Genomic DNA, 16,761 nt, shown 5'->3' with positions numbered 1-16,761 from the left:
CACGGGATCGGCAAAGGGGCTGGCCCTTGGCGGAAGTCGAGACCATGCTCAAGAAGGGTGCTCTCCAGGAGGTCGTGGACGCCTCCCCAGGCTTCTTCAGTCGACTCTTTCTTGTAAAGAAGGCGTCTGGAGGCTGGAGACCTGTCATCGACCTCTCGGCTCTGAACGGGTTTGTCAAACAAACTCGGTTCAGCATGGAGACAGCGGACACGGTCAGACTTGCGGTGAGACCTCTAGACTTCATGTGCACACTGGATCTAAAGGACGCGTACTTCCAGATCCCAATCCATCCGTCTTCCAGGAAGTACTTGAGATTCTGCCTAGACAACAAGATCTACCAGTTCAAGGTGCTGTGTTTCGGTCTCTCCCCAGCTCCTCAGGTGTTCACCAGTGTTTTCACCCTGATTTCATCTTGGGCGCACAGGAACGGCATTCGTCTCCTTCGTTATCTGGACGACTGACTGATCCTAGCAGACTCGGAGTCGACCCTTCTTCGGCACCGAGACAGGCTTCTAGGTCTTTGCCAGGATCTGGGGATCGTGGTAAACCTCGAGAAGTCCTCTCTGCAGCCGTCCCAACGACTGGTTTATCTAGGCATGCTGATAGACACCAATCTCCACAAAGCCTTTCCATCAGACGACAGGATAGCAAGGCTGAGGAGGGTGGCGGAACCCTTCCTCAGGCGAGAAGAGCTATCCTGCCCAATCGTGGTTGCGTCTCTTAAGTCACCTGTCCTCCCTGGCTCGTCTGGTTCCCAACGGCCGCCTCAGGATGAGATCCCTACAGTGGCAGCTCAAGTCCCGGTGGAATCAAGGATCCGATTCCCCGGACGTTCAGGTCCCGATAGGATCTTTGGAACGGACGGACCTGCGGTGGTGGCTGGTCGACGAGAACCTGCGAAAGGGAGTGAGTCTTCTTGTCCTCCCCCCGGAATTGACACTGTTTTCGGACGCGTCAAAAGAAGGGTGGGGGGCGCACGTTCTGAACCAGAGGACCTCAGGCCTTTGGTCAGAATCAGAAAAGTGCCTGGACATCAACCTGCTAGAGTTGAAGGCCGTCTTTCTGGCTCTTCAACAGTTCCAACGGACCCTGGCGGGTCATTCCTTGGTGGTGATGAGCGACAACACCACGGTAGTGGCTTACAGTATATCAACAAGCAGGGAGGCACTTTTTTGCAGCAGCCATCCCATCTTGCAGTAGAGATTCTGAGGTGGACCGAAGTCCACTCGATAACACTATCAGCTCGCTTCATTCCTGGCAAGAGGAATGTGCTCGCCGACAGTCTGAGCAGGGCCTCGCAGATAGTGAGTACCGAGTGGTCTTTGGATCCTCAGATAGCCAACAAAGTCCTGACTTTTTGGGGTTCCCCGACCGTGGACCTGTTCGCGACAGCGTTGAATTTCAAGCTGCCTCTATACTGCTCCCCAGTCCCGGACCCCAAGGCTCTCTGGCAAGATGCTTTCCAGCAACGGTGGGACAACATCGACGTGTACGCCTTCCCACCGTTCTGTCTGATGAGAAGGGTGCTCAACAGGACCAAACTATCGGTCAACTGTTCGATGACTCTGGTAGCTCTGCTATGGCATCACGTGAAATGGTTCCCGGACCTTCTGCAGCTCCTGACGGAGCTCCCGAGGGAAATTCCTCCACGACACGAGCTTCTCAGACAACCCCACTCCAACGTCCCTCACAAGGCCGTGGCCTCGCTTCGGCTTCACGCCTGGAGACTGTCCAGCGTCTCCTCACGGAGAGAGGCTTTTCGCAACAGGTTGCGGAGAGAATGTCTCGGCACCTGCGAAAGTCCTCTGAGGGAGTCTACCAGGCGAAGTGGAGAGTCTTTTGTGGTTGGTGTCGTGAGAGGGGTATCTCTCCACTCGATGCCACTATTCCAGCAATAGCGGACTTCCTCGTATATCTGCGGGAGGAAATGCGCCTTTCTGTCTCGGCAGTGAAAGGCTATCGCTCAGCCTTAAGCTTGGCTTTCAGGCTGAAAGGCGTGGACATTTCTTCCTCGCTAGAACTCTCTCTACTCATACGTAGCTATGAGCTTACCTGCCCCCAGTCGGAAGTGAGACCTCCTCCTAGGAACGTGGTTCGGGTCCTCAGGGCTCTTAAGAGACCTCCCTTCGAACCATTACGCCAGGCTTCCGATCGCCACCTGTCTTGGAAGACGGCTTTCCTGCTCGCTTTGGCTTCGGCCAAGCGAGTTAGTGAACTTCATGGTCTCTCGTACGACATCGCCCATTCAAGGGGATGGGGGGAGGTAACGTTCAGGTCCGTCCCTGAGTTTGTGGCCAAGACTCAGAATCCTGGAGTGCCGGATCTTCGGTTCGCCTCTTTCAGGATCGCGAGTCTCCGCTCTGTAACAAGCGACCCAGATCAGCTGCTACTATGTCCAGTGAGGTGTCTGAGGTACTACTTGAAGAGAACGGCTGCAGTCCGTCCTCAAGTGCGAGCATTGTTTGTGAGCACAGGCAGGACGAAGAAGAGGGTCACCAGGAACACCATCTCAGCTTGGATTCGAAGGGTTATCCACCACGCCTTGAATCCAGACCCTCCTCCGTCACGTCGCCCTAGGGCACACGATGTCAGGGGTGTTGCTACGTCCCTGGCCTTCAAGAGAAACTTCTCTGTGACGCAGGTGCTTCAAGCTTGGGTCTGGAAGCGTCAGACGACCTTCACAGCCCACTACCTGCAGGACGTGACCCACAGGAGCCTCGATACGTTTTCTATCGGCCCTGTGGTGGCTGCACAACAGCTGGTCTAACCTCAGGCTCCTTTATGGACAAGTAGCAGTAGGTTGAGGGCGTTGTTACCCGGTTTTAGTCTGCGTGAATGAAAGAGTATGTCTGACCCTTACTTCTTTCTTCATTCTCCCCTCTCTTGGGGAAGCAGCATCCTGGTCCTCGCATAGCTGACCTCGACCTCTGCAGGTAACCCATGCTTCCTTGTGCTCCTAGTATTAAGCTTAATACTGTTGCGTCTCCCATACCCTGACGAGGTGGTATTGGGAACGTCCTATCCTAGATTCCTATCTAAAGGTCTCAAGGTCAACTTCATAGGACGAGTCACACTTTCCTCCACACACAACTTATGTAGGCCACTCGTTCCTAGCGAAGCAAGGAACTCGTGAGGTGCAGGGGCTCCTTCTCTCAAGTGCTACTCACTGAGGGATGGAGTCCCCGGGCAAAGCCGAAGTCAGTAAGGCTGGGGACTTTCCACCCTTCCTAAGGGGTAAGTCACCCAATGTAAATAGCGTGGTTTGTATTTCGGTTACGGAACAAATGACAAATTCGAAGATAATTTGTATTTTTCCTAACCATACAAACCTTAGCTATTTACACATATTTGCCCGCCAGCCCTGGCCCCCAAGTCAAGTCCTACCTCTAAGTGAAGTGAAGAAAATCACCGGTGTGTGGGGGGGGAGGGGTAGCAAGCCATCCCTTCCCCTACCCCCGCTAACTAGCGCGGGGGTAATTAACCCTCGTTAAAAACTATTGGCTCGTCATTTCAGCTATGCTAAAAGGTAAACCCAATGTAAATAGCTAAGGTTTGTATGGTTAGGAAAAATACAAATTATCTCCGAATTTGTCATATTTCTATTAGCTCTAGCATCATTAAAGAGAGTGAGCAAACTACATGGTCTGTCATGCTTAGTGCCACACTCCAGAGTCTGGAAAGATCTGGCTTTTTCTTTTGTGCCAGAATTCATAGCTAAGACCCAAATTCCATCTGTGATGATAACCGATTTGACTCCTTTATGATTTCAGCAATCAAGGAGATAACTGATTATCTGTTATTATTATTATTACTAGCCAAGCTACAACCCTAGTTGGAAAAGCAAGATGCTACAAGCTCGAGGGCTCCAATAGGGAAAAATAGCCCAGTGAGGAAAGGAAATAAGGAAATAAATAAATTATGAGAATAAATTAACAATAAAACATTCTAAAAACCGTAACAACGTCAAAACAGATACTGTATGCCCTATATAAACTATTAACAACGTCAAAAACAGATATGTCATATATAAACTATAAAAAGACTCATGTCAGCCTGGTCAACATAAAAACATTTGCTCCAACTTTGAACGTTTGAAGTTCTACTGATTCAACTACCCAATTAGGAAGATCATTCCACAACTTGGTAACAGCTGGAATAAAACTTCTAGAATACTGTATAGTATTGAGCCTCATGATGGAAAAGGCCTGGCTATTAGAATTAACTGCCTGCCTAGTATTAAGGACAGTCCGTTTTCATCTAAAGAGGACTTCACCCTTTTGTCCCTAACTTGTTTGTGAGCACAGGTCAAAACAAGAAGGGGGTAACCCAGAACTCCATCTCTTTCTGGTTATGAGAGCATACAAATCTTTGGGAGAAGCATGGACTGGGATCTGTCCCAAGGCTCATGATATTCGGGGTATTGCTGCAACTTTAATATTCTGGAAAAACCACTCATAGCACAGGTATTTAGTGCTGGGGTCTGGAAAAGACAGACCACCTTCACAGCCCATTACTTAAAAAGATTGTATCCACAGATCTCTAGACATATTTTCCTTAGGTGCAGTGGTAGCCACCCAACAAATAATTTAAACCTATGCCCCTGCAGGACACTTAACATGATGTCACGTTTTCAGTTATTTTTGGCGCAAGCGCCTTCCTTCCTCTCTTGGAAGTCTCCCTTCCTTGGGGGTACTTAGGGTGATGACCAATTATGACGTTGAGAATACCCATCTGACATTACATATATGGGATGTATTTTAAAATATTAAGAAATTGTTCTTACCCAAATCTCATACTTCTTGTGTTGTGGCTCTAACAATTATCACCAACTTTTGGGCTGACGTCATGACCTCGTATCTCATACAAGCCAGTCATGATAGTAAATTTTTTCTGTTTTTGGCTCAAGGGTCAGACAGATACCCAAACATTGTCACAGTGGGACTTCCACCTCAGGAAGACTCCTATATAAATGACACGTAGTAACAAACTACGAGACTAAAGTGATTATTGAGCCGCAGACTCATAAGCTCCTACCCAGCACAAGTGGGAACAGAGGAAGACCATACAATGTTGCCAGATCCACAGGATTTCCTTAATTTTGTTCGTAGCAAAATGACAAGGCTTTGTATAGGTAGGAAAAATAAAAATTTCTTGAAAAATGTTATTTTCATTAGTAAAATAAATTTTTGAATATACTTACCCGATGATCATGTAGCTGTCAACTCTGTTGCCCGACAGAAATCTACGGTCGGGATACGCCAGCGATCGCTATACAGGTGGGGGTGTACACAACAGCGCCATCTGTGAGCAGGTACTCAAGTACTTCTTGTCAACAAGAACTCAATTTTCTCCTCGGTTCACTGGTTCTCTATGGGGAGGAAGGGCGGGTCCTTAAATTCATGATCATCGGGTAAGTATATTCAAAAATTTATTTTACTAATGAAAATAACATTTTTCAATAATTAATCTTACCCGATGATCATGTAGCTGATTCACACCCAGGGTGGTGGGTGGAGACCAGCATACATGTTAACAAAGAAGCTAAGTATCCCGTATCTTATTTTAGCCGTTATTCAAAATAACAAACATAAAATAAATAAGTACCTGGTAAGGAAGTCGACTTGAACCATTACTCTGCCTTTTTAAGTACGTCTTCCTTACTGAGCCTAGCGATCCTCTTAGGATGCTGAGCGACTCCTAGGTGCTGAAGTATTAAGGGCTGCAACCCATACTAAAGGACCTCATCACAACCTCTAATCTAGGCGCTTCTCAAGAAAGAATTTGACCACCCGCCAAATCAACCAGGATGCGGAAGGCTTCTTAGCCTTCCGGACAACCCAGAAATATTTCAAGAGAAAGATTAAAAAGGTTCTGGAATTAGGGAATTGTAGTGGTGGAGCCCCCACCACTACTGCACTCGTTGCTACGAATGGTCCCAGAGTGTAGCAGTTCTCGTAAAGAGACTGGACATTCTTAAGATAAAAGACGCGAACACTGATTAGCTTTTCCAAAAGGTTGCGTCGAAAATATTTCGCAGAGATCTATTTTATTAAAAGGTCACGGAAGTTGTGATAGCTCTAACTTCGTGGGTCCTTACCTTCAGCCAAGCTTGGTCTTCCTCATTCAGAAGGGAATGAGCTTCTCGTATTAACAGTCTGAAAATAATAGGATAAAGAATTCTCTGACATAGGCAAAGATGAATTCTTAACTGAACACCATAAAGCTTCAGACGGGCCTCATAAAGGTTTTTAAAATAGAACTTAAGAGCTCTACAGGACATAATACTCTTTCTAGTTCCTTTCCAACCATATCGATAAGTTTGGAATAACGAACGATATTGGTCAAGGCCGAGAAGGCAGCTCGTGTTTGGCTAGAAAACCAAGATGTAGAACATGTAGCCGTTTCGGATGAAAATCCGATGTTCTTGCTGAAGGCATGAATCTCACTGACTCTTTTAGCTGGTAAAGCATATCAGGAAAAGAGTCTTAAAGGTGAGATCTTTCAGGGAGGCTGATTGAAGTGGTTCGAACCTGTCTAACATAAGGAATCTTAGAACCACGTCTAAATTCCAACCAGGTGTAACCAAACGACGCTCCTTCGTGGTCTCAAAAGACTTAAGGAGGTCCTGTAGATCTTTATTGTTAAAAAGATCTAAGCCTCTGTGACGGAAGACTGATGCCAACATGCTTCTGTAACCCTTGAAAGTGGGAGCTGAAAGAGATCGCTCTTTTCAGAAATAAGAGGAAGTCAGCTATTTGAGTTACAGAGGTACTGGTCGAGGATACGGATACTGACTTGCACCAGTTTAGGAAGATTCCCCACTTCGATTGGTAGACTCTAAGGGTGGATGTTCTCCTTGCTCTAACAATCGCTCTGGTTGCCTCCTTCGAAAAACCTCTAGTTCTCGAGAGTCTTTCGATACTCTGAAGGCAGTGAGACGAAGAGCGTGGAGGCCTTGGAGTACCTTCTTACGCGTGGCAGACGTAGCAGGTCCACCCTTAGGGGAAGAGTTCTGGGAATGTCTACTAGCCATCGAAGTACCTCGGTAAGTTATTCTCTCGCGGGCCAGAGGGAAGCAACTAGTGCCAACTTTGTCCCAACATGAGAGGCGAACTTCTGCAGTACCTTGTTGACAAACTAGAACGGAGGGAATGCATATAGATCTAGATGAGACTAATCTAGTAGAAAGGCATCTAAAAGAACCACTGCTGGGTCTGTTGAGAGCCTCTTGGACATCGAGGTTGCGAAGAGATCTATGGTTGGATGGCCCCAGGTGACCCAAAGTCTCTTGCATACATCTCTGTGGAGGGTCCAATATGTTGGAATTATTGTCCCTTCCTACTTTGACAAACTGCTAAGACATTCAAGTTGCCTTGGAAGAAATTTGTTACTAGTGAAAAGTCTAGACCTGTTGAACAGGAGAGGAGGTCACTAGCGAACTCGCACCATGTCAGAGAGTAGGTCCCTCCTGCTAGGAGATGAACATCAAAGCAGGGAGTTGTCCGTGTTGATCTCCATTACTTTGTCTTGAAGGAGAGACCTGAAGCTTTTCCAGGTCAGACTTACTGCCAGAAGCTTCTTGCAGTTAAAATGCATTGTCCTTTGACGCGAGTTCCATAATCCCGAGCATTCCCTACCGCCTAAGGTCGCACCCCAGCCTACGTCCGATGCGTCTGAGAAGAGAACGTGGTTGGGAGTCTGAACAGTCAGGGGAAGACCCTATAAAAGGTTGATAAAGTCCTTTCCTCAGGTTAGACCAGACTTATCTTCCGGAAACCGGGATCGAGACCGCTTCTAGCGTCTTGTCCTTTTCCAGTGAAGAGCTAGATGAAACCGAAGAGGACGGAGGTGTAGTCTTCCAAGTGACACCAAATGCACCACGGATGACAGTGTCCTAACCAGACTCATCCACAGCCTGACAGGGCCGTATTCCTTCTTCAGCATCTTCTGGATGGATAGCAGGGCTGGGGATTGATCTTCTTGTTCAGCCATGTCCTCATCAGAGGGTTCCTCATCCGAAACTGATGAGGAAACGGCAACGGAGTGGGCAACGTCTGACTCGCTGAATCCGGTCGCACTGGTGGATGCGTGACGGAGCCGGACACAAGATCATGGTACTGCTGCACAGTCTGTGAACTGTCAACCATGGGGAGCGAGGAAGTACAGCGACAACCCGAAACTGTCTAGACTGTCTGGGTAGTACAGACAACCCCTTATCGGGTTGCTGAGGTTGCCGCACTGCGTCACAACAAGTCACCTCTGCTGGTTGTTGAACGTCTTCCCAGTGACACACTGAACGTCCACAACCACCTCCGAGAGTAGCATAACATCAACGTGCGACTGGCAACCCACACTGGGTCGCACCGGTGGAGGAACCATCTCAACTGGCGGACGTGAGTAGGATACCTCAGCGTCAACAGGGCGTACAACCAACCGGTAGGAAGGTCGTTGGCAAGAAGGGTCTTCTCCGTAAAAAATCCTCTATCAAGGACTAAGCTTGGACTGCATGTCTTGCAACAAAGCCCAAGGTCTATGGGAGCAGGTGTGGCAACAGACGGGGTTAGCGACTGAAGCGGAACCATTTACCCTCCCTGGAAGCATGTTATGCTTAAATAAAAGTCCATAGGAGGCTAAGCAGCTTAAGGCTCCTCTCCAAATGACAGAGTCCTCAAGGGAATATCAGAAGGAGGGAGAACAGCACTTTCTCATCTACAGGAACCATATCCGAGAAAAGCTAGGTTCTCTCAGTGAGGGTTTCACTGGTGCAAAAGCAGCAGACCAGAAGGCAACGTTATGAAACTGCTTGACAGTCTGTGAACTGTCAAAAACTGAACTGTCAACCACAACAGGAGCGTGAGGACATACAGCACTGGTGTATAAGTAGCAGACCAGAAGGCAACGTCATGTAACTGTATGACAGTTTGTGAGTTGGCAACAACCAAAGTTGTGTGGGGAAGCCTCAACTCCTGACTGACTAGTTTGCTGCTGGCGAGTGGCGGTAACCACAGTGTGTTGCGGAGGCTGACACACCGTGTCAAAACACGGCAGCTTGTGGTAGCTCACGCACGGCAACGGAGTGCTCTGTGTGTGGGAGTCATCATACATCTGGCAGGGTTGACTGTGCATGGGTGGAGGAGCTCTCACAACAAGAGTGTGAGAGCAGGAAGCCATGCCGGGCGCACAACCGTGGGAGGTGTAGGCCCACGGGTGCATCGTCAACCTTCTCCGCAGTCGGAGTGTGGGAGCTGGCAACAACAAAAGCAGAGTGCTGGTGCGTGGGAGGGGCTGCGGTGGGTTGAGGAGCATGCGGTATGGTATGCGGAGCATGCTGTAAGGTATGCGGCTCATGCTGCATGGTATGCGGACCATGCTGTAAGGTATGCAGAGCATGCTGTAAGGTATGCAGAGCATGCTGCATGGGCAGCGGAGAATGCCGCATAGTGCTGGAACCCGGCAGCTCTACAGAACCTTCCCACTGCTGATGCGGTAGCTCACGCATGTTAGCAGATGGTGCAGCAAGAACATGCGTCTGGCAGGGTGGACTGCGCATCGGTGGTGGAGCTCTCACAGGTGGAGGGTGGGAGCAGGCAGCCGCAGTATCTGCTGAGCGCACAACCTCGTCGGGTTGTAGGTTAACAGGTGCATTGTCAACCTTCCAGCATGATACTCCTGCATGAAGGAGCAAGCTGAGACTGTATAGTCTGCAGCATGGACCACTAGGGTCTATGAAAGACAACAACAAACGGAGCTACTGTCCGTTGTGACTGAGGGTCTAAAACAGCTGGTGCGGCAACAGACGGAGTTACTGCCTGTTGCGGTACCACCTTGCCTCTCTTGGGAGGTGTGCAGTTGTCGTACTGCAGCGAGTCCGAACTGACCCAGTGGCTACACCTAGGCCGTTGGACTTGCGCGGAAAGGACCGACTTGCACTTAAAAGCTGCAAGATTTGGTCCATGGTTTCTGCGAGAAACCTCTTCCGCAGACGAGGAATAAATGGGCTCTCTCGTCTTTGTGTGGGTGGGGTGATCACGTCGGCAACGTGTGTAGATACACCCGAAACCACGGAGGGAAACGTCTGTTCGTCGATCAAGGCCTGTGGAACCCATAAGTCCTTCGACATTACTTCTCCCCTGGGCTTGGGAGCTTGTAAGAGGTATCGGACTAGGTGAACAACTGGCACGAACAGACGAACCCTCGAACGCAACACTGTAACATTTTGCGCATATCACTTAATCACTTTTGATTTTCTGTTTGCACTTATTTCACTGAACTCGAAACTTTAAGTGGTTTGTACCTGAAACACGCAATCCTACCCTTCATTAAAAGGTAGTAATTGCGAAAACAGTATTACAATGTAACAGAAAAACATAATGAAAGATAAAGAATTCAGTGGCTGGAAAAGAGACTAAACACTAGATCAAATAAACTACGTTTAAAATCTCTCACCGCATAAAGCCTGGGAACAAGAATAAAACTCTAGAAACGTTTTACCTTCTTCCCCTATAGCGACAAGGGAGAAGAGCAAAAAAAACGAGAACAACGTTACCCGCTTGAACGAAACGTTTATCCTCCTCTCTCCCTCCGTCTCTATCTCTCTCTCTCTCTCTCTTGACTTAGAACCTGAGAGATGAGCCCAATTATATATATCGTTAAAACATACAGTGAACCCTCGTTTATCGCGGTAGATAGGTTCCAGACGCGGCCGCGATAGGTGAAAATCCGCGAAGTAGTGACACCATATTTACCTTTTTATTCAACATGTATATTCAGACTTTTAAAACCTTCCCTTGTACGTAGTACTGTTAACAAACTACCCTTTAATGTACAGAACACTTAATGCATGTACTACAGTACCCTAAACTAAAACAGGCACAAATATTAAAGGTGATTTTATATCATGCGTTTCCTAAACATGCTAAAAAGTACGATAAAAAATGGCAACCAATGTTTTGTTTAGATTTATCTCTGATCATAATGAAGAAACAAACTGGAGGTAGAGCTTTGCTTATTACCCAGACATATTTCCCATACTTTTCCCTTAAAACTACATCACATCTTCCTACTTTAGATATATATATATATATATATATATATATATATATATATATATATATATATATATATATATATATATATATATATATATATATATATATATATATATATATATATATATATATATGTGTGTGTGTGTGTATATATATATTTATATATATATATATTCATATGTATACACATATACATACCTACATATATACATACATACATATATACATAAATACATGCATACATATATATATATATATATATATATATATTACTGTATATATATGGGTTATGGAAAAAATCCGCGAAGTGGTGAATCCGCGATGGTCGAACCGCGAAGTGGCGAGGGTTCACTGTATTATTTGTTAAAGGAAAAAAACTGAAAGGTTTCCCAAATAAAAAGTTCCTTTATTAGAATTAAAACCATTTAAGCTAAGAAAGAATGAACGAAACGCTAGAATCGGTTTACTCTTACTGCAACGTGAAACCGTGAAATACTCTCTCTCTATCGTAACGATAGAGCGCAAGTTGAACGTTCTGAACGTCAACAACTGCGGAGACTAAACAAAACGTTAGTTCAACTTTGAAAAAAGTACGAGACTATCAAAGAAATTCTTTCAAAAACATTAAAATTAAAATAGCATAAATTCTTAACAGGAAAAACGATATGACGGGCTCAATGTTAATTAACTTCGGTTCCAAGTAAGGACCGCCTACTATTAGGAAAGGTCGCATATAAACAAACATAAAAATTAATTTTTATAAGTTTATAATAAATGGAAAGTTAATCGAAGAGGCCTATAAATGGCGGAGAGATATAAAATAAAGTGAAAGAGAGTCTAAACTCTCTTCGACACCAACACTTCCGTCTAAGGGAAGGGTCGGCCATTTAAAAGTGAAAGAGAGTCCATACTCTCTTCGTCACCATAATTAAATCAAATTAATTCCAAAAGCTTGCTAAGCTAATGATAAAGCTTCCTGAATAGCGAAGGCTAAACTCTAGAGCAAATACATCACCAAATCGTGAACAATAACTCCAGAATCAACAGCGTATCCAAGTAGGTCTAGCCGGTGGCACGACAGAGGAAAAATTGAGTTCTTGTTGACAAGAAGTACTTGAGTACCTGCTCACAGATGGCGCTGTTGTGTACACCCCCACCTGTATAGCGATCGCTGGCGTATCCCGACCGTAGATTTCTGTCGGGCAACAGAGTTGACAGCTACATGATCATCGGGTAAGATTAATATTGAAAATTTGCAGTGTTACATTGTTAAAAATCTTATGGCTGTTTCAGCTTTGCTGTAGTCCAACTCCTATTAAAGGTCTCAGATTTGTTTGTGTGTTTAGGAAAAATACGAATTCATTTTCAAAATTATGATTTTCCTGTAAGCCAGATGTAACAATGCAGTTGATTTCATTCTGTAAATTCATCTCATATACATGTACTGTACTGTAGTTATTTTAGAACTAAGACAGATCAAATCTTTGGAAACAACTTATATAGATTTTATAAGAAATTAATTTTCCACCAGAAATTTATAGCCACTGATATTTTATTCTTTACATATAATTAAACAGCTAGATACTGTACCTCCAAATATGGACTAAAAAGTCTAACTCATAGTTAAAGTAAACAGTACCAGTTGTACAGTAGCCGTATGTAGAAAATATTTCTTCTATTTGGTGTTGCTTTCAGTTTTTCAAATTCAATTTGCAGTGGTGATTGATGTTGAAAAGATAAGATGCCACTTATTAGATAAGTACAGTATATAACTTGATTTGTAAAGTAACTATTATTTTGCAGGTGTTGTCGTGCTTCAAACAGCTTCACCGAGCACGTGGGGTTGCATTTCGTGGAGATGAAGTTGCCTTGGCTGGTAATATGATACACTGCACAATGACCTTTAATATTCAAATGTTATTGTTATATTATAAGAAATTATTTGATGTACAAGATTATTCTTCCTGAAATTTTTTAATAAATTGGCAGGTCTTAGAAAAAGTAGAGTATTTCTTATACTTAGGCTCACATCTAATTGTGAAACAGAAGTTGAGAGGGCAGTAAGAAAATACAAATAGCTCTAGAATAGATGGGATTTTGAAATATAAATGGCTTCAGTTAGGGAGAGTAGAGACTTGGCTACATGGTTTCTACTACTCTAGGCAGCAAAAACAGGAATTTTGAGAACCTATGGCTGAAGAATGAAAGATTCATGACCAGTACGTGTTGGAAAAATTACATCAAATGATGTGACAGATAATTGGCGTCTAGAAACTGATAAATATATTGTAAAAAAAATCTTAAGAATCAAGTTGTTTTGTCTTGGGACACGCAATTACAAGGAGAAAGCCATGGATATCAAATGATACTTGGGATACTATAAAAAGGAGACAAAGACAGAAATTGGTTGTTTAAAGTTTTCGAGAAAGTACTGAAAATTTCAAGGTAGAGCCTGCTAAGTATTCCAGTATTGATAGTGAGGTCAAAAGAAAAACCAGGAATGACTGGAGAGGATATTTAGACAGTAAAGCAGATTAACTGACGCAGTTATGGAAAATGAGGACTACTGTACTGTGTCTGATTTGTCCAGGAGATAATTCATTTCACATCTGACCGCATAAAATTTCATTGAGGTTAACACATCAGTTAATAGCTACTTGGTTGTATAATTATACTCCTCAAATAATTAGTGAACGTTATAAATTACTACAATTATTAAGCATTTCAATCTGACTAATGAATCAATTCTTTTAAAGCTCATATTGCTGACCAAAGGTTAAATATTCTTTTATCCTTTATTTCAGTGTGATTGTAGTCCTCCCCCAAAGTTGTACATTGGCATTGAATAGCTTCAGTCTTTAATAAGATTTACGGTTTATTCAATAAGTTGCAGTTTTTTCTGCACGATAAAAAGCAACAGGAATTGTTTACCTACCAATGATTTTAAAGCTTTCATAATCAAGCGATAGGAGAGTAAATTAAAAAAAACAATTTAAATAAAATCTCCACATTCTACTGTATCTGTTTTAAAAACTTAAAAATCCATTCTGGAAATATATTTAAAATATGTAATAATTGCAGCTGTCAAGCATTTTAGTTCCATCCACTGAACATTTCTTTTTGTTAATTAACTCTTCATATACAGTTTGATAACCATCTTCATTTTCTAATTTTTGCATTGGATTGCAGATTTAAAGTGCAGTATGATTAAGAAAGAAACTTGAAGGAATTAAAATTCTTTTTTTTTTCAGCTGCACGAATGAAAATAAACAACGAATTTAGCAAGAACAAGTCTGTAACAGATATCAAGGCTATTGAAGAGGTAAGTTTTATGAATATTGTTTGAATTGTAAAGTTAAAAGGTAGTTTTTACAAAGAAATATTTTGTATATAGGAACATGGAAATATTATACTGTAATTATTTGTATGAGAGGTTTATTCATGTAGTGAAATCTGTAGATACAAAATTTTCTGTATACGAAAAATTAATTTTACGAAATGACAAAGATTTTTTTGCCTCATATTACGAAAAAAACACTGGGGATACGGGACGAAATTTGTGCGGCTTTATTTCATTATTAAAAAAAGAATTATGCTACGAAAGCCACTCCAGAACGAATTAATTTCTTATCCCAAGGTACAATATTACTTTATATGCTTTGTTTTGCAACACCCAAGATTTTTAAAATGGAAGCCACGAAAGAAATATGGGAAAATTTATAGATGCGTAGTGGGCTATACTAAGTTGCATTTCTGTTGTTTAAATGATGGTAGGAAATATGAATATATAAGCTACAGGTTGTTTAAAAGAGGTCAGAAGCCAACTAAAAGAGGATTGTGCACACAAACTTTGTTTTGCATGCGCAGTATAATACTGAAATATTGCAAAAAGAATGAAAAATATAATAAAATTTTCATCTACATTTTTCTTTCCTTAATTCTGAAAGTATTTTATTTTAAATGTATTAGATACAGTTTCGCTGCCATATTGAAGTTTCTCCTTTTATTTCTTTCTTACTTAAAAATATTAGCTACTATTTTACTCGTATGTTTCTTGAGATAAGTTGAAGTTGGTAATGCTTAATTACGTATTTCAGCTTCTCACGTTTGGCAGACAGGTAGAGGAGGTGCTGCGGAAACATGTCCTCCAGGCAGTGAAAACTGATGAAACTACTTTCAGTAAGTTTTGATCTTAAAATTGTGTGAAATTGGTTTTGGTTCGTTTTTTAAATTAACACTGAAAACTGCTATGAAAACATAAAAGTAAACTGGTTAAATATGAAATACACTGGGAACTCACCTTAATTATCTACTGTAAAGTTTAACAGAGTCAAGGTCTTCACATTCCCAGCTTGTACTATAAGACAACACTGTTACACCACTAGTGCTACTACACACAAACATCGGCCGAGATACCACAGCAGGAGACAATCGCAGCCCAGCATACCACAGGACAAACATAAACACTGGACAAACAACATGGCAGCAGCAGACAAACACTCACCTTGCCTACTGACAGCCTGCTCCTCCCCCCACCTGTCTAACCCCGTCTGCAATCACCACTCGAGAAAACAGCTTTTCACAAGCTAGCCAAAATAAAACCATATCCAACAGATTCCTGAGCCCCACAATAACAATTCCATCCTTCACTGCCCTCAATACCACCGTTGCCAATCTCACAACTGCAGTGTTCCCAGTGCTTTGCTTTACTGTACACTTGAAACTTACTTATCCTATAACTAGACACTAATAACTTCTACACAATACTAATAACATACTTAAGTCTAGAACTATTCATTAATCTTATTTACCATGTACACCACATAAACTTTATAAAATTCATTATTAGTGAAAGCAACACCTAAAAATTAATTTGGAACTAACAAATTCAAGTGTATTCATCTTTCATATAAATAGACCTATAATTGATAGTACTGTAGTATAGATTTTATTTACAGATATAATTGATACCTGTTTATGAATGTGATTTTTGTACTACTGTATTTATAACGTGTATTGGATATATTTTTTCAGAAGCTCAAGTAAGAGAAGACTTAACTATGATTGATACTGCACCTTACCAAGAGATGCCAGAAAACATGATTGGGCCTTTCAGAAGAAGAAAGAAGTGTGGGGACCCAGATGGCAAGGGTAAATGATTTAACAAAGTCATATGAATATCCAGTGTCACAATACTGTACTCTTGTAAATATGCTAAATTAAGCATGCAGAGAAACTAATGTAATAAATGATCTCTGTTTACTGAATAGTTGTAAATTACTTATAAGTTAAGAGGAAAAATATGGCTTTAGATAAAGGGAATAAGAATCACTCAGAAAGTATTTAGATTTTATTTTCACCGAGTGTATTTGACTACAATATTTAGAATAAATCTATTTGGTTGCTATAATGATCCTGTACTAAATACCCTGTATGTCTTCAGACTAATGTCTAACACTATGAACTATGATGCTAGACCTAAGGGACTGTAGGGTGGTAGTAGCTACTTGGTTATAAGTTTAATATACGAAGGGATCTTGCCAGTGTTCTTTACACTTTCAATTTCCCTTCCTTGTTTTAAGAACAGACCATTTGGCTTAACACTGTTAGTCTAGGAATGTATTTGGTCTATTAGCTGAAACTACCTATAATAATAAAAATTCTCCACACCCATAATTGCCAGATCTAATGAGTTGTCCTTTGGAATTTGACT

At 42.6% G+C, this 16,761-nt stretch overlaps 1 protein-coding gene across 1 annotated transcript in view; it reads left to right on the top strand.

The window, feature by feature from the left end:
• Nucleotides 1–16,458, top strand: part of LOC137656665 (complex III assembly factor LYRM7) — a 36,314-nt gene extending 19,856 nt beyond the window's left edge. Inside the window, exons 2-5 of the mRNA XM_068390838.1 lie at nt 12,852–12,924; nt 14,300–14,370; nt 15,146–15,227; nt 16,083–16,458. Coding sequence (XP_068246939.1) covers nt 12,852–12,924; nt 14,300–14,370; nt 15,146–15,227; nt 16,083–16,207 — 351 coding nt within the window. The 3' untranslated portion in view covers nt 16,208–16,458. The remainder of the gene's footprint in view (nt 1–12,851; nt 12,925–14,299; nt 14,371–15,145; nt 15,228–16,082) is intronic.
• The last annotated feature ends 303 nt before the right edge of the window (nt 16,459–16,761 follow it).

This window comes from Palaemon carinicauda, chromosome 17 (assembly GCF_036898095.1).
Source record: "Palaemon carinicauda isolate YSFRI2023 chromosome 17, ASM3689809v2, whole genome shotgun sequence".
Classification (NCBI taxonomy): domain Eukaryota; kingdom Metazoa; phylum Arthropoda; class Malacostraca; order Decapoda; family Palaemonidae; genus Palaemon; species Palaemon carinicauda.
The sequence above is the reverse complement of the archived record's forward strand: the minus strand, read 5'-3'. Positions and strand labels throughout refer to the sequence as shown.